The sequence below is a fragment of the Vicia villosa genome, unplaced genomic scaffold (assembly GCF_029867415.1).
Source record: "Vicia villosa cultivar HV-30 ecotype Madison, WI unplaced genomic scaffold, Vvil1.0 ctg.000102F_1_1_1, whole genome shotgun sequence".
In the NCBI taxonomy this organism is placed as follows: domain Eukaryota; kingdom Viridiplantae; phylum Streptophyta; class Magnoliopsida; order Fabales; family Fabaceae; genus Vicia; species Vicia villosa.
Window position 1 is genome coordinate 28,525 of NW_026705014.1, and position 24,820 is coordinate 53,344.

General features: G+C 36.5%; 3 protein-coding genes and 1 long non-coding RNA gene across 9 annotated transcripts; 3 read left to right on the forward strand and 1 right to left on the reverse strand.

The window, feature by feature from the left end:
• The first annotated feature begins 2,218 nt into the window (after positions 1-2,218).
• On the forward strand, positions 2,219-3,575 carry LOC131624091 (uncharacterized). The gene is made up of 2 exons (XM_058895078.1): positions 2,219-3,463; positions 3,525-3,575. Exons 1-2 carry the CDS (start codon positions 2,219-2,221, stop codon positions 3,573-3,575), a joined length of 1,296 nt encoding a protein of 431 aa, XP_058751061.1.
• Positions 3,576-3,592: 17 nt separating this feature from the next.
• LOC131624098 (uncharacterized) lies at positions 3,593-5,746 on the forward strand. Its single transcript, XM_058895087.1, has 6 exons — positions 3,593-3,641; positions 3,762-3,980; positions 4,063-4,155; positions 4,238-4,342; positions 5,116-5,488; positions 5,587-5,746. Exons 1-6 carry the CDS (start codon positions 3,600-3,602, stop codon positions 5,595-5,597), a joined length of 843 nt encoding a protein of 280 aa, XP_058751070.1. The 5' UTR covers positions 3,593-3,599; the 3' UTR covers positions 5,598-5,746.
• On the reverse strand, positions 3,662-13,341 carry LOC131624099 (uncharacterized). 6 transcript variants are annotated; one of them, XR_009290457.1, is made up of 9 exons: positions 13,062-13,341; positions 11,588-12,973; positions 11,298-11,486; positions 10,729-11,222; positions 10,495-10,609; positions 10,127-10,329; positions 6,611-6,705; positions 4,263-4,328; positions 3,662-3,912 (listed from the first exon to the last, which is right to left on the reverse strand). It is a non-coding gene; the product is annotated as an uncharacterized LOC131624099 (long non-coding RNA). The 6 variants fall into 6 exon arrangements; XR_009290459.1 differs by lacking the exons at positions 3,662-3,912; positions 4,263-4,328 and adding exons at positions 4,957-5,260; positions 5,355-5,461; XR_009290458.1 differs by lacking the exons at positions 3,662-3,912; positions 4,263-4,328 and adding an exon at positions 5,282-5,461.
• A 6,169-nt stretch (positions 13,342-19,510) lies between these two features.
• LOC131624092 (uncharacterized) lies at positions 19,511-21,300 on the forward strand. The gene is made up of 4 exons (XM_058895079.1): positions 19,511-19,611; positions 20,128-20,233; positions 20,336-20,584; positions 20,827-21,300. The coding sequence occupies exons 1-4, from the start codon at positions 19,511-19,513 to the stop codon at positions 21,298-21,300; spliced, it is 930 nt and encodes a 309-aa protein (XP_058751062.1).
• The last annotated feature ends 3,520 nt before the right edge of the window (positions 21,301-24,820 follow it).

Consider the following 24,820-nt stretch of genomic DNA (forward strand, 5'->3'; position numbering starts at 1 on the left):
AAAACTTGGTTTCTTCTTGGATTTATGGATTTTTGAAAGTAGATCTTATGCTTGTTTAGTTTTTTTTAAGCCATGTTTGTGTTTGAATTTGGAGAAGAGGAGGCTGGTTTACATGAACCTTATTTTGTTGCATGAAATTATTGTGTTTAAGTATTGATCTTATTTTGTTGTTGTAGAATAAAAAAATGTGACTTACTTGATTTTGTTTTCAAATGTGGTAATGGTACACCTTTACAGTGAGAACCGTGCACTGTCAAATGTTTAGTGATTTTATCCTAATAAAACTCTTTTGCTTTTTATCAGTATTCTAAGGTTTGCTAATTTAGTATACTATTATTTCAAGAGCTGTTTTTGTTTATTAGTTTTTCAACTATATATATATATATATATATATATATATATATATATATATATATTATATATATATATATTATATATATATATATATATATATATATATATATATATATATATATATATATATATATATGATTTAATCCTAATACATGAAAGAACCGCTTGTAGATCATGTGTGAAACTGTATAAATATAGTTACAAACTATCATTAAATATGTTCCATTATCACTTTTTGTTATATCATTCAAATGCTTTAAATTTTAATCTTCATTCTTCTATAACAAAAGCCTTTTAAAATTTAGTATATACTTTGTGGGGGATGAGGATAAAGAGTGTGAAAATTTGTTGTAGATAAGATTAATTTTGAGCAATTTTGGAGGTGTTTTTTTTGTTATATATTATTTTGTAGAATCGATGTTCTCTTTGAACTTGAAGGTAGATCTTAAGAAATTCTAAGTGCTGCAATTAATATTCTAATTTTAAATTCAATTGTATTGTATTGTCTTATCATCTATTATGATTATTTTTCAGTTAAATTTTGTTCAATGGCTCATAGAGAGTGGATGCTGTTGAATGCAATATAGGGCAAGCAACAGAAAAGATTTGGAAATATTGATCCGGGAATTATCGTCCACAGAGATGGAAGATGCCATTCAACAGTTTCTACGGTTTCGAGCTCGGGTTTGAATGAGCAAAAAGTAAACAAAGATATGGACAAGAAAAGAATAAACACATTCTTAGAAGAGAAATAACTTATCAGGAATGTAAATATATTCACTCTTCACAAACATACACTTACCAACCCATTATATTCAACCTACGATACTCATCTATGTCATCACGTATCTCTCACATAAGCGTCCATCTCTGGAGCACAAACGAGATCATCTCACAACTAAGGTTATCTCTAACGCAAAGTCACGAGAACATCCGTATTCTCGCGTCGGCGATCTCTCGCGCGCCGCTCAAACACGAAAGCATTAAGTACAGATACAATCGGTGAATGCTAGCTCTAAATCTATCTCTAGAGTTCAGAACCAACAGATTATCATCCTAGATAAAGATTCAAGAAGTTTATCTCTAAAGCAACTCAAATCTTCAGCACAGAGCAAAAATCCAGAACAATATCAACACAGATTTATAAAGCAAGTTAAACATAACATTATAATCGGTAAATATACATAAGATTCGAGTAAATATACAAACAAACCCAACACAAAGAAATACACAAAGAATAGAGAAGATAAACCAAACATCTCGCGGGTTGTCAGCTCCGGTTGATGAGAAATCCACCTCCGATCATCCAAGTGCATGACCCAGTGTTGTTTTCTAAGCTAATCCTACTCTAAGAATGAAAATGATGGAGTTGGAACCAAAAACTCTCCAAAACCATAACCTAGAAATGTTACAAATGAAGAAATATAAAGAAAATTTCTGCTACGGCCGCTTAGCGGCCAAATCTCGCTTAGCGGGCTACACGTATTCACAAAATATCTACAACAGTAAACAGGCCTCCGCTTAGCGGCCAGAACCACCGCTTAGCGGCCAGGGAAAATTGGTTCGCCCCTGGAAAGCGCGCTTAGACGCCGCTCAGCGGCGCTCTCTGCACAAAACTTGCTTATTTGATCCAAAATCGCGCAATCGGAGCCGTGCCTTCGACACTTTATTCCTCGAGGCTCCAATAAGCATGAATACCTATAAAAACAAAGGAAAAACTATTAAACGGTATATAAAACATATGAAAACTAAATAATGTGAATATATACACAAAAGTGGGGATTTTATTACAAAAACGGAATGAATAGAATCGATAAGTGCCACAATTATATACTCAAAATAACAACATTTTGGCACTTATCAGATGCGCGATCCATCAAAACAAAGTAAAGAATATATTCAAGGGGTTAATGAGTTTCTTGAATTTGCTTTTCAAAGTTCAAAAAACAAAACAAAAATATTGTGCCCTTGTACAATATGTGCCAACTGTCACGAACAGTCTCGCACAAGTGTCCGCGAACACTTAACTGATCCACGACGTGGATTTCTTATAGGTTATAAGCAATGGATATTTCATGGTGAGAAACCTTCAAGTAGCACAACTGAACATGTAGAAATGGAACATGACATGGACGGATTAATTCATGATGTTTTTGGAGTTCATTTGATGGAAGAACCGACTTTTGGTGAAGGTGAAAGAAATCCAGAAGTTGGAGAAAGCTCTAAGTTCGAAGAAAACATAAAGTTTTATCAATTGGTGGAGGATAATGAGAAAAGGCTCTATCCAAATTGTAAGAAGTATAGCAAGCTCTCATTTATGGTACATTTGTATCATTTAAAGTGTCTTCATGGATGGAGTGACAAGTCATTCTCTATGTTGCTAGATTTACTAAGAGATGCTTTACCGGAGGAAAATGTTTTGCCGAAGTCATACTATGAAACAAAGAAGATGATTTCAGCGTTAGGTTTGGGTTATGAGAAGATCCATGCGTGTCCTAATGATTGCATATTATATCGAAATAAATATGTCAATGATCAAGTATGTCCAAAGTGTGGTACGTCAAGGTGGAAAACAACAAATGGAGATGTACCAGCTAACGAAATGGGGACTTCTGAAAAGAGAAAGAACTTACCTGCAAAAATCCTTCGATGGTTTCCATTGAAACCAAGGCTACAAAGATTGTTCATGTCCTCTGAAGTTGCTGAATCGATGAGATGGCACCAAGATGGTAGATTGAATGATGGTTCTCTTAGACATCCAGCTGACTCGCTTGCTTGGAAGGAGTTTGATGCTCGATATCCGACATTTTCGTCAGATCCTCGTAATGTTCGACTAGGATTGGCTTCTGATGGGTTCAATCCTTTCAAGACTATGAGTATTTCTCACAGCACTTGGCCAGTCATTCTCATTCCTTATAATCTTCCTCCTTGGATGTGCATGAAACAATCATTCTTCATGGTATCATTACTAATTCCTGGTCCTAAAAGTCCTGGAAATAACATTGATATTTATCTACAACCATTAGTAGAAGAGTTGCAAGATTTATGGAACGATGGAATTGAAACTTATGATGCCTACAAGAGAGACAAATTTCAACTTCGTGCTGCTGTAATGTGGACTATCAATGACTTTCCAGCATATGCTAACCTTTCTGGATGGAGTACTAAAGGTCAATATGCATGTCCATGTTGTGGTATTGAAACTAACTCACGATGGTTAAGCATTGGTAAAAAATTTGAAAAAAATGCCAGAAAAATACGTGGACGATATGCTAAAAGTAGTAGAGGTATATATTATGATTGTACATTTAAATTATTTTTTTATAGGAAATGGAAGTAGTAGAGGTATATATTATGATTGTACATTTAATATAACTTGTATTTTTATTTAACATTGCATTGTGTAGAGCAAATTTGAATTTGTTCCTCCAATAAATGAGTTAACACGAGAAATGATAAAATCTGAGTTGAATGAGAAGTGGAGGCAGTGGAAGGGTGATCTAAAGGCAATGGCATATGATCCGAGTAAAACAGAAGAAGAAGTTGCATCAACAATACCTGATGATAGGGTTGACAAAGATCAATATCGTGAGTTGGTTCATTATTGGTTCTCCGATGATGGACAAGTAAGTAATACATATTATGAGTAATACATTAAAATGTTTATTATTTTGACTACATGTGTATAATATTTTACATCGATTGCAGAAAATAAGCAAAATTAACAGGCAAAATCGTGCTAAGTTTGAAGATGTCCATTGCATGGGTACAAAAAGTCTCCCAAAATTTATTGATGAAAAGGTTTGTTTCTTTTTATTGTACTTTTATAGGGTGAATTGTATTTAAAAAACAATTAACATATAACTTGTATATTTGATTTTAGATGAAAAAAGGGAAAGGAGTATTACCTGATCGTCAAGAGATTTACATCGAAACTCGCACTCGTAAAGATGGGTCCATTGTTAATGAAAAGGCTGCAAAATTGATTGTAAGTTCTACTTATATGAAAATTAGTTACAATGATTGAAACTTAGGTCTGCTGATAGAAACTGAGTTATAGCATGATTAAAACTCTTGCTTGTTTATTGAATAATATTTCTGGCGAGGTTCCAATAAATATTTGATTTAGCATGTTTGTATGGTGCATTTTGTTTATAAAGGAAAACATAATGTAGTTTCATTTTGTTTTTTACGTACACCTTTATGACACATTTATGTAGTTTCATTACATAAGTATGCTACACCTTTATGACAAAGTGCTGACACAATTATGGTATTATATATATATATATATATATATATATATATATATATATATATATATATATATATATATATATATATATATATATATATATATATAATGTAACAAAAAAACTATAACAGGTGATACACAGACTGACACTGTGCTACACCATTAACTAGTTTGTACGGTTTCTATGGTGCATTATGTTGCAACACAATGTATATGTAAAAAAAGGTATGATTAAAAAGATATAGATTCTAAAGAGTTAGTTCTTTCTATTATATATAAATGTGCCAACAATGAGGGTATCTCAATTACAATTATATTGTGGTATTTACTTTCAAAAGTTTATTGTTTCATAGTATTGTGGATCATTTTTTGTTTTGTCGTGTCTCACTATTTTTGTTGGGTATCTCTATGTATAATTTTGGTATAATTTTCGCCATCTAAACATACAATAATATTGCATGTACATTGAGTATAAATCAATATGACACAATATTTTTACATTTCAGGAAGAACTAAACAAATATAGTAATGAGGCTGGGCCATCTCAATCAACCCAAAGTATGCAAGGTTCTATGTCTTGGAATGGTGATACATTTTCTAAAGTACAAGGAGCTGCAAAGAAGGGGCGTGTGCGATGTATGGGCAAGTTTCCTAAATCCAAAAAATCAAAGGTTTATGTGTCCGAAAATGAAGAGTTACGTGATAGAGTTAAGCATATGGAAGGCTTGTTAGCAAATGTCCTTACCTTAATTCAGAATAAATTTTCTGGACAAGATGTGAATGACATAATACAAGCTGCTCGACAAATTACTGATACTTCTAGTGCTCATAACCATTTGAACTCTCCTAGTCCTAACAATAATGAAGATATTGAAAATGGTATTAATTACTTCTCACTAAAGTTATTAATATTTTTAGGAGTCATTATCTACATTGAATTGTTTTATCATTCATCTTTTTATTTTAATTTCTTGTAGGTGAAGATTAAAGGCTAGTATGGGAGACTTGATGATGAAAACTTGAAGATAGAAGTTATAGGCTATAAAGTGCACACAATTTGTTTTGGAGTTGGAACCCTTTATTTTATAATTACAAAACAATCTTTTTTTGTTGTTGTTAGTATAATTTTCTAAATACTCTAGAATTGATATGATCCAAGTCCAACTATTATTAGTTTTAAGTTTATAAGACTTTGAGTTAATTCTCAATATATAATATATATATATATATATATATATATATATATATATCATGTCACACTTTTGTTACAATTTATTTCATAAGTATATTTATTTAAATTGATTAATTTCTAATTCGATTAGAATAACGTGTGTATATAATAACAAAGATTGACATTCAACTATATATTAATATATATTAGTGCGATTAAATGTGAGAATAATAAAATTTTAATAAAAGGAAATTCACGTCAAGATTTATACCTACGGAATTTTAAGAAAAAAACACAAGCTTTAGTAAGGTCTATACCTACAGAAAAAGGTCGTAGGTATAACTAAATAATTATACCACCGGCTTAAAATCCGTAACTATATCCTATAGTGACGAAAAACATCTGTAGGTATAGCGAATTATAGGTCACGAAAAAAAGCCCCGTAGGTATAGGTATTTTGGGTTTTACCTACGGTAAATAAACATTTACCTACGCTTTTTGACTGTCACTAAAAGTCAAATTTCTTGTAGTGCCGCCAATCTAAACAATAAAAATAATTAGTTTGAAAGGTCGGAATAATATAGATAGTAAAATGAAAGTTAAAGAGCTTATCTGAATTACAGATGATAAAACTAAAGATTATTTCATTTTAAATGGAATTCTATTTTACAATTGAACTTACATTTGTATTTCATTTTAAATGGAATTCTATTATTTCATTTTAAATAGAAAGATTATTTCATAAATAGAATTTCGAACTAAAGTAAAGAAGTTAGCTTCAGATTGTTTGAGCAATGGTTCCTTGAGGGAAAAGAAGTAAGACAAACTACCTGTAAGTTCATCATTCGCAAAGAGATGATCAGAGGTGTTGGTCGAATAGAGAAACCAACACTAGCCGGAGAATCCAAGTATAGCATGTTCGCTTCTGAAATACGTAGAAAATGGAAAATCAGCATAAAAAGAGGTTTTGATAGGCCCAGCAGAAGTTTAAAGAAGCCCATTTGGCAACAAGACTATATTATGAATTAATCTATTTAATTTTAAGTTAGAGTTTATTTTAATTCCTCCAAATTGGGCTTAGCCAGAATGTTATTCCTAGGCCCATTAGTATGTCTTGTATTTAATAGAGCTGCTGTCTCTATTGTTGGTATGCTGAATGAAATGAGTTTTTAATTTTGTCTCTAGTCTTTATCTTCTTTGTAGAACCCTAGTTTATGGTAGTAGCAAATCCCTTCTTATCAATTGGTGCTTTCATTCACCTTCTCCATGCCTCCCAAAATAACAAACCCCACACCTAAAGACATTGATGACACTCTCCAAGCCACTAACCAACGTATTGAAAATCTCATCTCAACACATGAGAATCTCGAATCCACCATGGAAGCAAATAATCAAGCTGTAGCTTTACAGCTAGGCCAGATTAACCACAACCATACCACCTTAGAAACAGCCATGAACAACAATTTTGCAGCTCTTACCACCCTCATGACACAGCAATTTGCTGCTATGAATGCAGCTGCTGCAGAACCTAGATCTAGTACTACATCCACACCCACTCCCACAGCCAGATCTACCCCTCTTTCCTCTACCATCCTTACATCAACACCTAGATCTACTACCCCATCAACCACCAGATCTGCCACAGGTTACACTTCTATGCACCTCACTTCTTCTTTCCCCCAACTCAACACCACACATATTTCCACCCAACTTTACACTCCCCCACCGCCCCCCCCCCCCCCCCCCCCACCTTCGTTTACCCGCTCTATCCCCACCATTCACTCATCTAATTCTGCCTTTTATCCCTACTCCACCACCCTTACCAACCCATTTCCCCCAAACTACACTCAGCCACCCCAATTTTTAACACAAAATCAAACCTTTATTCCACCCTCGTTTTCCCAACCCAACAGCGCAACCAACCAGTACCTTTATTCTACCTACCCTTATCCCAATATTCCACCTCAAACCACACAATACCCTTACCCTCCACAACCAAATTCTGGTTTTAGACATCCCAAAATTGAGCTGAACAACTTTGATGGTACAGATGCTTTGGAATGGCTTTTCCAAGCGGAACAATTCTTTGCTTTTTATAGTATTCCCTATGAGAATCGTTTGCCTATGGCTGCATTTTATATGAAAGGGGATGCCCTTGGTTGGTATAAATGGATGTTTCAAAGCAATGAGCTTACTAATTGGGAAGCTTTTGCAAGAGCTCTAGAATTACGTTTTGGTCCTTCAACCTATGAAAATCATCAAGCTCAATTATTTAAACTTCGGCAGCATGGTTCTGTTACGGAATACCAAGCCAGTTTTGAAAAGTTAGGGAACCGTGTGATTGGGCTGCCACCAGATGCAATTTTAAATTGTTTTATTTCTGGTTTAATTCCAGAAATTCGTAATGAATTAGCTGTGCAGCGCCCTCAATCTGTCACTCATGCAGTGGGATTAGCAAAACTTATTGAGGCAAAAATAAAGGATTCCAAACCCAAGTTCAAAAGCCCAAGTTACACTACCTCTACCCAACCCACATACCCAAAGCCACCTTCTGCCCCAAACCCTACAACATCATTCTCAAAACCAGTTGCTGTTCCCCAATCACCTACAAGCACAACTCGTTTTCCAATTCGAAGGATTACCCCAGCACAACAAGCTGAACGACGGGCCCAAGGATTATGTTTTAACTGCGATGAAAGGTTCATTCCGGGTCATAAATGTGCTAATGGGAAGTTTTTGTTACTCATGGTTGATGAGGACAATTCTATAGCTGTTAATGATGATGTTCCTGATGAACCAACTGCACAAGAAACTGAAAATTCAGAAGTAGAGGAAACATATTTTCAACTTTCACCACAAGCTGCTAGTGGTCAATTTTCTCCAAAAACACTAAAGTTCCAAGGGTTGCTTGATGGGTTGGTCGTCACGGTCCTCATCGACACAGGAAGCACTCATAACATTCTTCAACCAAGAATTGCTAACCACCTCAACATCCCCACTACTCCAATCCCTAATTTTTCTGTCATGGTGGGAAATGGCTCTAAATTACAATGTTCAGGTTTGTGCTCTAAAGTTCCAATTACTCTTCAAGACCATTTATTTATGATTCCATTCTACTTAATCCCAATTGAAGGGGCTGATGTGGTATTGGGAATGGAATGGTTGCGTACCCTTGGCCCAATAATTGCTGATTTCTCTATTCCGGAAATTTCTTTCACCTATGATGGCAAAAGCCTCACTATTAAAGGTGACAATCATCAACCCCCCATCCCCTCAACATTTACACAACTTTTTCACCTTTTACATACAGATTCTGTTGCTTCCATGCATCTCTTAATTTACCAACCCACAATTGATCCCATTTCTGCTACACTCCCTATACCTACTACACTCAAATCCCAACCACCCCCACCAGAAATTGCTGACCTCATAAAATCTTATCCTACAGTTTTCCAGACCCCACATGGTTTACCCCCAAGCCGCCCCCATGATCACCACATCCATCTTACTCCCAACACTGCTCCCATCAATGTGCGACCTTACCGCTATCCTCACTCACAAAAGACAGCAATGACTACCTTAATCCAAGAAATGCTATCCGATGGAATTATCAAACCCAGCACTAGCCCTTTTTCCTCACCCGTTCTTTTAGTCCGCAAAAAAGATGGATCATGGCGTTTTTGTGTCGACTATCGCACTCTAAATGCGGCAACTATCCGAGACCGATTCCCTATCCCCACAATTGATGAACTTTTTGATGAGTTGGGATCTGCTACTTTGTTTACAAAGATTGACCTACGGTCAGGCTACCATCAAATTAGGGTTGCACCTGAAGATACTCACAAGACGGCGTTTAGAACCATTGATGGGCACTATGAGTTTTTGGTGATGCCATTTGGCTTAACTAATGCTCCTAGTACCTTTCAGTCGGCGATGAATGACCTCTTAAGACCTTATTTGAGACGGTTTGTTCTTGTTTTCTTTGATGATATTTTAATTTACAGCAAATCTTATTCGGATCATTTACTTCACCTAACTTTGATTTTAGACCTACTTGCTTCAAATAAATTTGTTGCAAAACTTTCTAAGTGTGTTTTTGCAGTTCCTAAGGTTGATTATCTAGGTCACGTCATTTCTTTTAATGGCGTTAACCCTGATCCTGACAAAATTCAAGCAATATTAGACTGGCCGCAGCCACGTTCACTCTCGCAACTCAGGGGATTTTTGGGCCTCACTGGTTTTTACAGGCGTTTTGTCCGCCACTACGCCACACACGCCGCTCCTCTCACCGATTTATTACGATCCACTAAGTTTACATGGAATACAGATGCAGAGAGTGCTTTTACAAGTTTAAAACAAATTATGACGACAACTCCTGTGCTTGCTCTTCCAGACTTCAACAAACTCTTTGTTGTCGAAACAGATGCCTCCGCGGTAGCCATTGGTGCAGTTCTTTCACAATCTGGTCACCCTTTAGCTTTCTTCAGCAAGAAAATGTGCCCTCGACTTCAGGCTGCTTCTGTATATGTTCGAGAAATGTATGCGATTACTGAGGCAGTAAAAAAATGGCGTCAGTACCTTATTGGAAAACATTTTCATATTTTCACAGATCAGAAGAGCCTTAAAAATCTCTTGGTACAAACAATACAAACTCCAGAACAGCAAAAATGGGCCGTTAAACTACAAGGGTTCAGTTTTGAAATATTCTACAAACCTGGGAAATCCAACAGTGTCGCTGATGCTCTGAGCAGAAGGCACACAGAAGAATCGTCCCTCTTGCTTGCAATCTCATCTTCTGTTCCAACATTCCTTTCACAACTGCGCCAATACTATGCAAACAACAAGCAAGGACAAAATCTGGTGTCTCAGTACCACAATAACCAGAAGACGAATTCATACTTTTATTTCAGACAAGGCTTATTATACTATAAAGATCGCATATTCTTACCGGAGGATCTGGAATTTCGTTCTACTATTCTCAAGGAATGTCACAGCACACCTTCTAGAGGCCATTCAGGTCTGAAGCCAACCTTGTCTCGAATTTCTGCGACTTTCCTATGGCCGGGACTTTACAGAGATGTTAAGAAGTTGGTCCAATGCTGCACCTCTTGTCAACACAACAAATACCTGCCAACAAAAAAACAAGGATTATTACAACCTCTGGAGATACCTCAACAAGTGTGGGAGGACTTGTCAATGGATTTTATTACTCATCTGCCAAAATCTTTCGGTCACACAGTTATCTGGGTCGTTTGTGACAGACTATCAAAATTTTCTCATTTTATTGCGTTACCACCCAAGTTCTCCGCTGTAGATCTAGCACGACGTTTCTCTGTGGAGATCTGTAGGCTTCATGGGATTCCAAAAACCATCGTATCGGACCGAGATCCGATCTTCTTGAGCACTTTCTGGAAAGAGCTTTTTCGAGTGCAAGGCACAACCCTGAAATTTAGTACTGCTTATCATCCTGAGACGGACGGTCAAACCGAAGTTGTGAATAGAAGTTTAGAAACGTACCTGCGGTGTTTCACAAGCGATAATCCTCGACAGTGGTTCAAATTTCTTCATTTAGCAGAGCTTTGGCATAACACTTGTCTCCATTCTTCAATCAAAATGACGCCTTTCGAAGCTCTCTACGGTCGGCCTCCTCCAGCTGTTAAAGACTATGTCAAAGGGTTCTCCACCATTCCCTTACTGGATGCAACGCTACAACAAAGGCAAACCATCATTAATAAACTAAAGCTCAACTTACACCGCAGTCAAAAGTTTATGAAGGAGCAAGCAAATAAAAAGCGCAAAGACGTTACCTTCGCTATTGGTGATCTGGTGTTATTGAGACTCCAACCATACCGGCAAACATCGGTGCAGCGGCGAACCTCTCAAAAACTTTCAAAGAGATATTTTGGCCCTTTTCCTGTTGTGCGCAGAATCGGTCCGGTGGCCTATGAACTGCAACTACCCTCGCCATCTAAGATCCACCCAGTTTTCCATATTTCCCAACTCCGAAAATATCATGCTCAAGATCCACAGATCTACCCAAGTTCCCTACCCGAAAACCTTAGAGAGAACGAAGAAGAAGAGGAAACAACTGACTTTCAGTCTGAAGAGAATGAGAGACCAGAAGGAATTACTAAAAAAACAGAGGTTTGCGAAGCTAGTTTGGAACAGGACTCTTTGCAGAACCAAGGAGAAAAAGAAGTGGTTCAACATTATTCTGAGGGAAATGAGTTATCTAAGACTCATAAGATCTTTTCTAAGTCTCCAAAGTACACTCCAAGTGCATCTGCCCCATATCTCACGCGTCAGAAAGATCTAGAAAGCCTGCCCAATGTCTCACCGTTGGATATCCCTACATCTGTATCTGCACCGTCCAACAGCATTGGATGCCAAAACAAAGACTTTTCTCACTCACCCTTGGCCCCACCCACTAGTCTCTCTACGGGTTCCCATGACACTTTCCCATGTGCTCACAGCTGTTTTCCACCTACTACATTAATTACCCCACTGCCCAATGCTCCTTGGAAACCAAATTGGAAGGCCAACACGCTTTCTGGCTTCCCACCGTTGGATTACCAACGTTCACCTCTTGAAGCACAGCAAGGTAACACGCGTCCCAAAAATTCAAATTTCTCACCCCAGCTGGATTCCACCTTTCACCGCACCACTATTCCAAGTCGGCTTGCTCAACCTAACTTGCTCTCTTCAAGTCACCGTGGGCCTCTCCTTGGGCCGGATCCACCAACTGGTTTCTCTAACCTTGAGGACAAGGTTCACATTGGGATGGAAAGTAGTGATAGGCCCAGCAGAAGTTTAAAGAAGCCCATTTGGCAACAAGACTATATTATGAATTAATCTATTTAATTTTAAGTTAGAGTTTATTTTAATTCCTCCAAATTGGGCTTAGCCAGAATGTTATTCCTAGGCCCATTAGTATGTCTTGTATTTAATAGAGCTGCTGTCTCTATTGTTGGTATGCTGAATGAAATGAGTTTTTAATTTTGTCTCTAGTCTTTATCTTCTTTGTAGAACCCTAGTTTATGGTAGTAGCAAATCCCTTCTTATCAGGTTTTCAAAAATAAAATGCAGAATGAGTAAAAAAGAATGAAGTAAAATAGAAAATGGTTACCTCTATTCCAGCTGGTAAGGACCATGCTCAGCAAATGCTCCCTTCCCAACCGAAGAACATGCGGGGCCTTCAAAACACATGAAGCATATATTAGCCAAAAACCAGAAAATTTATTTAATAATATACAGTAAATAATGTGATAAGAATGCATTTACCATAAATTAACCCTCCATTTAACCAGTTTGGATGCTGGTTGGTTTTCGGCCTCCTACAACACTTTCTTGTGGGTTTGAAAGAATCACGCTCAGCGAAATAATACTAAACTTTTCTTCAATGACTTTCATCTATGCCAATATAACTAGAGTACAAGCTAGTGGCTGCTCAGGCAAGTATCAAAGTGAAAACCAAAAACTTGATGTATACAAAAAGAGAGATGACTCAAATGAACCAGAGAGCAAAGGTTTGTAAGCTCAAATAAATGATAGGATGCAGGAATAACAAGTCCCTCTCCCTATTTATACTAACTTAAGCCTTACTGATTACTGAATCATTTTGTGCTTGGTTTTATGAAAATGACATAAATAGCCCTTTAAATATTGATAAGAAATTAACTTAGTCAAGTAAATACTATATGTTACATTTTGTGTTTGATTTTTTTATTCAAGAGAATAATGAGACGTGAAGGTTGTGGAGTAGTACTAATTATTTGCTTTCCAGCTACTCATGTTGATGTTTGTAGTGTGGTTGGTATATGGCAACATCAAACTACTTATGTTTCAAACTTTGAATTCCTATCCTTTATGCACTTTGGATTCCTTTCCTTTAGTTTCCTTCAACATTATGTTTTAAAATTTGGATTCCTTTCCTTTAGCATAAATGATAAACGTGTTTCCTAATGCAAGAACTAGTTCAAAGAAAACAAACCCAGCATAGCCAACGTAAACATTTGAACATTACCAAAATTTGCAGATTTATCATGAATAAAAAACACAATAAACATTTGAATTTCTACAAAATTTGCAGAATCATCATGAATAAAAAATAGAGCATAGCCAACAAATTTGAAGACAATCATTATTTTAATTATGTCAGGCCAAACACTAATATATTTTATTTAATCACATAATGCATTTTAATTTACTTATTTAAAAATAGAAAAACGTGTTACTATATACTTTTATTTATCTTGACCAAAAGTAGCATTTTCAAATCTCTCTCCTAAATAAATCTTCCTACTTTTAAATTCACCCCAAACAGTAGTACGTAGTAGTAGTTTTCAGTTAGAGAATTGTTGTACATATGCTTTTTTTTATGCTTTGATTGAAACCTTGTCATTATTAATCAAGTAATATTTCACCAAATTGTAAAATTTTAATTAGTACACGCCTGAATTTAATTTTTCATAATTATTCAAAAATATTTTAGAATATTGGAAAAAAATTCAAATAACTTTTTCATGATAAATTATAACTAAAAAAATCTAAATTTGATTGAAACTTAATCACTATTAATCCAATTCAAATATGTTGCCAACTTACAACAATTAAGTTCGTATACCTCAATTTCATTTTTCATGATAAATTAAATGGCTTAGATTTCAAAAGAGATTTCCTCATCATCAAATGTCATTTTTAAGTATCTCTTAATTTCATTTGATCAAGTTCATCTCAAGCTCAAGTGGTTTGATTCTTCAAGAAACTCCATAGGTTCACATGTTTATTTCCATGTCCTGTTCAACAAATGTCACCAAGCCACGAGCCTCGCAATCAATTTTGCTTCAAGAAAACATCATTTCAAGGTCTTATGTACCTCCTCAGGTCTTATAATGCAAGGAAAGTTCAAGAGATCCAAAGTTGATTCAAGAAGTTTGACCTAACTTGACAAGTATTTGATTCTATGATCAAAAGGGCATAATTCCCTCTACTTTCAATATTTTTAAGTGCTTCTTTTTGAAAATTTTCTCCTTGACACCATCAACAACTTCTCTTTACAAGTCAAGAGGAAATTTTGTGAAGAAAGTCATCAATAGTGAGAAGAAGTTATAGGTCCTCCTTTAAAAGTTTAAGAAATTGTGTGTCCACTTCAAAGAATCATAACTTGCTCATTTTGAGCCCATTTGTTTTGCATAGTAATCTTGAATGAGTCTACTTCAAGTTATATTTCAAGATCAAGGACCAATTTTGAGGGGAAAGTCATCAAAGAATGAAAAATATTATAGGTCACCTTGTGGACTTAGTGAAATTTCAAGTATGGCATGCCTATCTTCAAAAGTGCATAACTCTTTCATTTTTCACAATTTGCGGGCGGTTCTTCTTTCCAAATGTTCATCTTGAAGAGAAGAACATTTCATCTTCAAAGGTCCAAGCTAAATTCATGCTCTAAGGCGCTCAAAAATTCTATGCCCTTTGTGCACAAAACCTGGTCATGACATGTTTCTTACAAGGCTTGACCTAGTTTTTCAGGTATTGTGTAACACCCTGGATTTCCGCTTACCCCGCAGGGCTTCCGGCCTACCAAGCATGTCACCAGCTTAATCAATAATCCCCCCTAGGTCCGCTTATCGGCTGCCCAGGAAATATTGTTTTTGCCTCCCGCAGGAATCGAACCACGTACCTAGGGGTTAAGTACATATTCATAGCAATTCCTGCTACCAATTGACCATATGGTCAAGTGGTAGCAGGAATTGCTATGAATATGTACTTAACCCCTAGGTACGTGGTTCGATTCCTGCGGGAGGCAAAAACAATATTTCCTGGGCAGCCGATAAGCGGACCTAGGGGGGATTATTGATTAAGCTGGTGACATGCTTGGTAGGCCGGAAGCCCTGCGGGGTAAGCGGAAATCCAGGGTGTTACATTTAAAAGGCGCCTTTTTAATGTAACACCCTGGATTTCCGCTTACCCCGCAGGGCTTCCGGCCTACCAAGCATGTCACCAGCTTAATCAATAATCCCCCCTAGGTCCGCTTATCGGCTGCCCAGGAAATATTGTTTTTGCCTCCCGCAGGAATCGAACCATGTACCTAGGGGTTAAGTACATATTCATAGCAATTCCTGCTACCATGCTCGGTTGGCCGACACGGTTGATGCGTGCAGCGGATATCGGGGTGTTACATTAAAAAGGCGCCTTTTTATGTAACAGCCCGAGCCTTCGGCGTTCCCGACACTGTCACCTCACGATCTTCTCTACCCCCCTCACTAGTAGAGTTTTTGCCTTTCGTGGGAATCGAACCCTGTACCCTGGGGTTCAAGTACATGTTCATTCCATTCCCACTACCACTTGAGCTACTAGCTCAATTGGTAGTGGGAATGGAATGAACATGTACTTGAACCCCAGGGTACAGGGTTCGATTCCCACGAAAGGCAAAAACTCTACTAGTGAGGGGGGTAGAGAAGATCGTGAGGTGACAGTGTCGGGAACGCCGAAGGCTCGGGCTGTTACATATTGACCTCAAGTTTATGAGATCATATCTTCCTCTTCAAGCCTCCAATTGACTCCATTCTTTTTGCATTATGTTTTATGTAATGATGAGAGTATTTAGCCTAAAGAAAATCACAAAACGCACGAGTCAATTTCAAATGGCCTTGGTGTGATCATGGTACCTTGAACCTAAAGTAAAGTGCATAATCAGTTTGATAAATCTTTAAATTACTTGAAATCAAGCTAATGTGGCACGTGTTTTTGTTTCTAAACATGATTAGAAACCTTCTAGAAGATATTTAGTGCCTTGAAACTCATGCTTTGGCTGCATTTTGATGAAATGAAGGTCACACTTTTTTCACTCGTGAAGCTCACACAAATTCACTCAAAACTTGATCATTTCACACGTGTTTTGATTCCACGAGCTCAATTATAAATAGAGGATCATCCCTTATTCATTTCCCAAGATTTTGAGACCCAATTAACCCCTATTCAGATCCCACACAAACTCTAAACTTGAATTTTTATTTTCTTCATTCCTCCTCTTGATTCACAAAATTCTCCATTCAGTTAGCTGAAGGAGTGAAAAACACTTAAATGGGGGGATTGAATAAGGGTTGTTTCTTTTTGGCAGCTAAAAATAATGAACACAATTATTTTTATCCTGGTTCGTTTGAACTCAAACTACCTCCAGTCCAGCCTCACAGGTGATTTACCTCCACTGAGGATTTAATCCACTAATCAAAAAATAATTACAATATTATGGTTCTCAACTTAGAACAACCTCTGAGTCTTCTTGAGTATACAGATCACAACTTAATCACTCAAGGAATGTTGGTTTACAAATAGATAATCAAATACAAGAGATTAATGTTGCTTCTAATAAAGCTATTGAATTAAAATAGTTTATAATTGAGTATTTATGACAAATATTTATCTAAATCTCAAAACTAAAGTTATTTTAAACTAATACAACTACAAATTATTTTTTACTAATACAACTATAAATTATTTTAATTAGATTACTTTGCGAATAAAATATATCAGAATTTCCTAAATCTTTTCAGTCCTTAGGCTTCGAAGGTAATTCACTTATATTTTACTTCGATTTAGGAGCAAATACTAACACATTATAAAAATAGCCAATGCAAGATATTCCCTCTTCGAGACATATGTCTTCAAAGAATACAGACATTATGTCAAAATCTCCAGCTAACAAATTGCCCCCAATAAATGCCTGTTTTGAAAGATAGACAGAAATAGAAATTTCTTGACACTTTTAGATTTCGACCTCTTAAGACCTTTGAATTCCAAGATTCTGAATGACGTCAGAGTCATTATGACCTTTCTTTCAAAACGTCTTCTCAAAACCTTGCGCCATTACGTCTTATCATTACTCTTAGAAACTAGGAGTGAGGCCATTAACTGCGAAACCGTCTAGCGAACCAATCGTCTTAGGCCACGTGCCCCACTAACTCTATTAAATAAATTAATTAGAAATTTGAAGGGGTTATTTTCTGACCCTATAAATATTGACCTTTAGTCACTTATGTAACTTTTACCGTTTCTTTCACAATTAGACTCTTTGCTTTATCTCTGAAGAACGCCTAACTTCTTCAAATCTCTCTTCATCTTCTTCAAACAAACTTTTTCATCAATGGCTTCCTCAACTGAACCTACCTAGAAAGCGCAAATCGGGGAAGCTTCTCAACCTGTCCTAGAGCTTCAACGTCGAGTACTCGTCGGGAATCAAGCATACATACCAGAACCTTACTTGGAAGAAAGACGCGCCATTTATGCTTCTCAGGTAATAATCCCTTTCAAGATCAATGACAAGACTCATGCATTCATGGGTCCTCTACTTGGTCCTGATACTCATTTACAAACTAACTTTTTCCCTGCTTATTACAAAACTAGGCCTCTAGTTAGTAAGAATAAGTTAGATGATAAGGTTAAACTGCTCTTTGCTGAAAACTCTGAATGCTGAAGGTTCATCAATTGGGGCCTCTATAGCCCAAGAGACCATTAGGTTGGAGTATATGACTAATACCCTTAGGGTATTTAGGGCTGTCCCTTTAGCGAAAGATTCTGATCTTTACTATGCTTGGTTAGCTAAAGTCGAAGCCAAAAAAGCCCCATTTTGGAAAGAACTTGGGATTTGCGATTTGATCTAGTTGTCGAAAACTGGGTTAGAGTATAACCAAACTACTCTGGTAGCGTCTCTATATTTCTGGGATGCATCTCACATCACCTTTCAGCTCCCATGTGGGATGGTTACCCCTACTCTCTTCGACATAGTTGCTATCACAGGGCTTCGACCAACGGGAGAGGACTTCGACCCCAACTATATGGATACTGACACCATAAAGTTTGGCGAAAGTAAAGCCACTTATACTGTTTTCACCATAAAACACCTCAACAAAGAAAGCGATGAAGTTTCTGACGAAGAGCATATCACATTCCTGGCGCTCTGGCTCTCGAGGTGTGTCTTCTGCTCGAGGTCTCTTCAAGTGGAGAAGAGGTATCTTTGTATGGCCAACCAACTAAATGCTGGGAGAAAATTGGATTTGGGCCACATGATTCGAGGGTATCTTTATGAAAGCCTTGGCGAATCTATTGATTTCTTGAAGGCATGTGAGGCTGGAACCTATCTACTTTTCGCTGGGCCCTTCTGGTTATTACAACTATGGCTTAATGCCACTTTTGAAGCCGTTCTCCCAAAGAAAGGACTGGTTGACGAAGATGATGCAGCTATCAAGAACCAGACGGACGAAGGGACAAGGCTTGCCTACTTAACTCCCGAAGAAGAAAGAGGTCAATTGCTAGAGGCGTTTCGATCCTATATCATGATGTTTGCTAAACGTTATCGTTTTAGCCCTTCGATGGATCCATTTTCCAAAAGGAAAGTAGGTCCTGGATGGTTTACACAGGAATTTCCTGCTTCTTCTCCAGATCAACATCCTAAGTCAATGGCCATTTGGGAGGCCTTTTTAACTCCTAAAATGTTGCACCATCTACTGCGAATCACGAAGATCCACTATGGCCTTATTAGCTACCAACCCAACCTTGTTTTGAGACAGTTTAGTCTTGTTCAGATTAAACCCTAGTGTTTGTATGACAAGAGGAGTCATATGTGTTTGCACATCATGTATTCGATTGAAGAGAGTTTCGAATCAAAAACTGCCAGATACATTGGCGTCACTTCCCTTACTCCCATCTCTTTCGAACCTTCATTTTATACCACCATGGAATTTCACAAATGGTGGGTTGACTACTGCAACCAACAAATCTTTGATGTTGCTGGCCTTTCGCATGAACTGAATGAGGCAGGAGCGTTTCCAGAAAGGTACTTCGACACATATTAAAGAAATACAAGCGTTCCAAAAATTCTTTGAAACTATCTATAAGCCTAGTGATATTAGTCGGACCGTTCGTGAGGCAGCGTTAACTTTACACGAAAAGTTTTCTAAGACATTGGATAAACTGAAAATACCTTCATACGTTCGTCCTGAACAACATTATGAGACGACTTTCAAAATGTATCCCCCAAAATTCCCTTTGTTATCCAGTGCTGATTTTGGTGTGGCATTAAGTCCCCCTTTTCCAGACTGGTTCTTTTATAGAAATGTCCCTAAAATTCTTTGCAAAGAATCTAAAAAACGTGCCGAACGAGTGGTTCCGACTAAGCATACCTTGGACAGTTTCAAAAGGGCATCTTCATATTGGCCTCGAACACGCTCGTGTTCTGACTCCAATACCCGAAGGTTTGGAACTGAAGAAACATTTCGATTGGTAATCTTCTTTATTTCTTCTATGCCTTTATACTAACTTGTTTTGCTTTGATTACAACTCTCGATCGAAGGCAGAACATCAAAGATCCTGCTGCCAACACTAGCAAGTCTGTCATTCCTTCGAAGGATAAGAAGACTAACGAAGACTCCAGTAAAACCAGCAAATCGAAACTTGTGGTAATCTTTTTGGCTTTTGATTTGCAATGGTATTCATCTGTTGTTACATGATTCTAACCAATTTATTTTCAAAATACTCGAAAACCACCAACCACTCCAAAGAGGAAGGCTGCTTCTAAAAACATTACAGTCGAATCAGATGGTGAAGATTGTTCTCCTCCCCACATAAAATTGATAACTAAGAAGAGGCAAAAAGCCTCCATTCCTTTGGTTCGGGAGAAAGAGTCAGGGACTTCGAAGCCTACAGCTTCGAGTGGCAAGAATTCATCTGATGAACAACTTCCAAAGACTGTTGGAGCTAATCATGTTGTCGAAAGCCATAATTCTAGCCCAGACAATATTCCCTCCAAGGTATGGAACTTGCTTTGTCATTTGATTTCCAGTTCCACACTGATTTTTTATTCGAGCCAATCTATTCTAAATGTGTAGGATGATGCACGCACTGCCACTTCAAATCTCAAGTTAATGAATCCCTCAATTCATAATCCTCCAAGTATGTGTCTATGACTTTCCATTTTATCCCACAAAAAATTCCTTCCTCGAAAGGTCTGACTAGGAATTCCATAAACTTTTATGCAACTTTTTCTCAACAGAAACCTCCATCAGTTACTGCCCCCATCCTTTCAGATAATGACAGTGATGACATTCTAAAGAATACTCAAAACATTGACCATGTTGAAGATAATCGCTCGAATGACTCATCACCAGATATTTCCCCTGCGAACCAAGATGTTGACATGGAGGAACATCCTCAATTGTCTAACATAGATGAAGGCGACGAACAATCTGCGGAGGGTACAAAAACTGATCCCATGGATGAAGATAAAACCCAAGATGAAGCTTCTAGCCAGCTTAAAATTAGAAAGGAAAAGACGAAACCTTTCGGGACAGTCACTGTACATACGACTATTTCGACTAAGACTCCTCCGCTATCTTCTCAGGCTGAATTGGAAAGTCTTAAGGCTACTGATCCTGCTGGCGTTCTCAAAACCATGATGAGCGCGAGGAGTAGTTCGTCCAGCAAGGGTGGGGTGGGGTGTCTTCGACATATTTATATAGTAATTTGACATGTTTCATAAGTGATATAATTTAAAAAAAGAGACATCGTTAATTATAAATGCAATAGAATAAGAGGAAGCTCAAAATTTATTAAATTTAAAATAGAGAAATTAATTTTAAAAATAAATTAAAATAAGAGAGCAAAATTTCAATTAAATCTAATTATTTTTAATTCATATTTTACTCTTCATTAACTACTGGTTATAGTCAACATAATATATATCTCACATTAAAATTAACATTATGATAAAATACTCAATTTAATATCTTAATTATATAATTGTATTTAAATTGATTTCTAATTTTTTTGTTCATGTTACTTTTGTTCCTTAATTTTTAAAATGTTTCTTGAGGATAGATAATTACGATCATTTCAGTGTCACGTTGAATATAAGCTCGGGCTATGGTGCATCACATGGATAGGTCTCTCATATGAGAGACGTTTTGATTTATTTATTGTTTTGTCTTAAATTAATAAGAGTCATTCGATTGATCAAGAGCACCATTATACTCCGTGTTAAACACCCAAACTAATCCTAAATAATACCATTACATTAATGAAAAAGCAAAATTGAATGATAATAATAAAAATATAAACAGATACAGAAAGGCCATATATATATATATATATATATATATATATATGTATATATATATATATATATGTATATATATATATATATATATATGTATATATATATATATATATATATGTATATATATATATATATGTATATATATATATATATAAACTTTTTAATGATGATGATAAATAAATATTTATTATTAATATATTTTTAAATAATATAAATTAAATTAAAAATATTTACTCAAATTCTTCATAATCTTCAATGAATACTAATTTTTGAAAGTAGTATATATTAATGGTATAAAACTTATTCTAATATTTATTACTTGATTTCTAAAACAAAATATTTTCAGTATTAATTATAAAAAGAGAAATGATATAGTTACACTATATTTGACATTAACACCGTATTTTCATACGGTTAAGTATACTTATTTCATTAATTTATTATTTTAATGAAAATAAAAGTTTGTGCCACGCATAAAATGAAGCTAAGTAAATTTACGGTGTAAACTTTTCAGTGTCATCATAGCATGGTTGTTATAAAAAATAATTACTATATGGGAATAAATATTTGGTGTACTAAGAGGATAAGAATTAGGATAATGAATATTGTTCTTGGGCACTGAGGAAATGTGATGCTCCTTTGCTACTCAGTAGTCAGTATCATTATATCATCAAGACTTATATTTCATGTTATGTCATTTTCCCCTTTAATTTTTAAAAGATTCATCGTATTAGTGATTTTAGTTGGTGTCAAATTCTAATTGGTGTAAACTCTTAGAGTTAGTTCATGGTCTATATAATCTTGAAATGCAATGATCTATGTTGTCTTCACATGCAATGTTCTTTTTTTTTTTTAAGCAAGTATTATTAATAAAGAACCAAAGTTCTAAAGGACTTGATTACAAGGGACAAAGAGCAAAACCATCACAAAAGAAAGGGAAACAACCATCCTAGCAAAAGAAAATTACCCAACCAAATAGAACCTAGCGCAAGTAAAACAGTGAGTTTTTGCTAAACTCGTAAAAATTACAATTGGGTTGAGTAATTCTCCCTATGTACGACCATTTCCAAACGAGCTCTTTACAACTCCACACCACATCTCTCTTGTTCCAATTAGAGTTTTTGAATATAATATCATTTCGGCTCAACCAAAGACTCCACACAATAGCCAACCATACAACACCTTCCTTTCTTTGATTGACTTTCTTATGGTGACAATAAGAACTCCAATCCCAAAAGCTCTCTTTGAAATCGAGCACAACTATTAAAGTCATTCCTATCCATTCCGCCATTTCTTTCCAAACATCAACCGTACAACGACAAGATAGAAGAGAATGGGACAAAGATTCACCTACTTCATTACAAAAAACACAAGAGAGATTAGAAGAAGATTTAAGGATACCTCTTAACAAAAGAGAGTCTTTTGATGGGATCCTATTTAAAAAACATCTCCAACCAAAAGCCTTGGCTTTAAGGGGAACTTCCACTTTCCAAATTGTAGACATAACTCTATCGAATCTATTTGCCGGACCATAAGGAAACGAAGCCTTGCGAAGCTCACTAAAACACGAAGAAACGGAGAACACACGGTCGTCCAACAGCAGCCAAAACACCGTATCAGCCGCTACTGCAGTGCTGTTAGGCGCTGGCAGCAGCTCTGCCAAGGCTGCCCGCAAGACAGCAGCACTCGAAATCGCTCCTTGGTGAACTCTGAAGTCTCCCCAATGCCACTCTCCATCCGTCCAACCTCCCATACCCGAAACCGATACATCCTGCAAATGGGAGACAACAAATAATTCCGGAAAAGAGTTTTTGATTATTCCCACTTCCGACCAATTAGCAAGCCAAAAAGGAATAGTGTGTCCTAAACCAACACTAAACTTGATGTTGTTAACAAGAAAATCCTCTGGTAAATTTTTCTCCAACAAAATAATGTCCGGCCACCAAATAGATATTTTACTTCTTTTGCCCAACTTCTTTTCACCGATTAAAGCTTTTGAGTTAACATCTCCATATCTTGCTTTCAAGGCCCTATACCACAAAGAATTCGTTGCTTCAAGAATTCTCCACCTCCACTTCAAAAGAAGCGCGATATTGAACTCCTCCAAACTTCTTATGCCAAGACCACCTTTTTCCTCCGGAAGACAAACTTCTTTCCAACTCACCCAATGGATTTTTTTCTTCTCTTCCATCCCTCCCCACAAGAAATTGCTTTGCAATTTATTAATCTCACTAACTATCTTCTTAGGAGCTTTATAAAAAGATAAAGTAAAAATCGCTAAGCTACTCAACACTGATTTCAAAAGTGTAATCCTCCCACCAAAACTTAGCCACCTCGTTGTCCAAGAATTCAACTTTTTTCTAAAAGTATCCATGAGTGGTCTCCAAGATGAAACCCTTCTAGGATTCGAACCAGTATAAATTCCAAGAAATTTGAATTCTTTTGCCTCCGTTCTACAAGAAAGAAAAGACGTTGCGACTTCCAAAAAATGCGGATTAATATTAATGCCAATGATCTTACTCTTGTGGTAGTTAATGCCAAGACCCGACACTATCTCAAAACCTTTCAACACCGACTTAATAGCCCAAAGATGATTCCAGCTTCCATCGCCCACCAAAAGGGTATCATCCGCAAATTGAAGAATATCTATGAAACACCTACCATTCAAATTGCAACCCTTAAAGACTCCGATTTGTACCGCCTAATTAACACCAAAGCTCTCAAACCTTCCACCACTATGACAATGAGAAAAGGGGAAATAGGATCACCTTGACGAAGACCCCTTTCCACCTCGAATTCCAAAGTGGGGCTTCCATTGATTATAACCGACATCTTGCTCGAAAACACCAAAGCTTCCATCCACTTCATCCATAAAGGACCAAAACCCATTCTCCTCATCATATCTCTAAGAAAGTTCCAACTTACCTTGTCA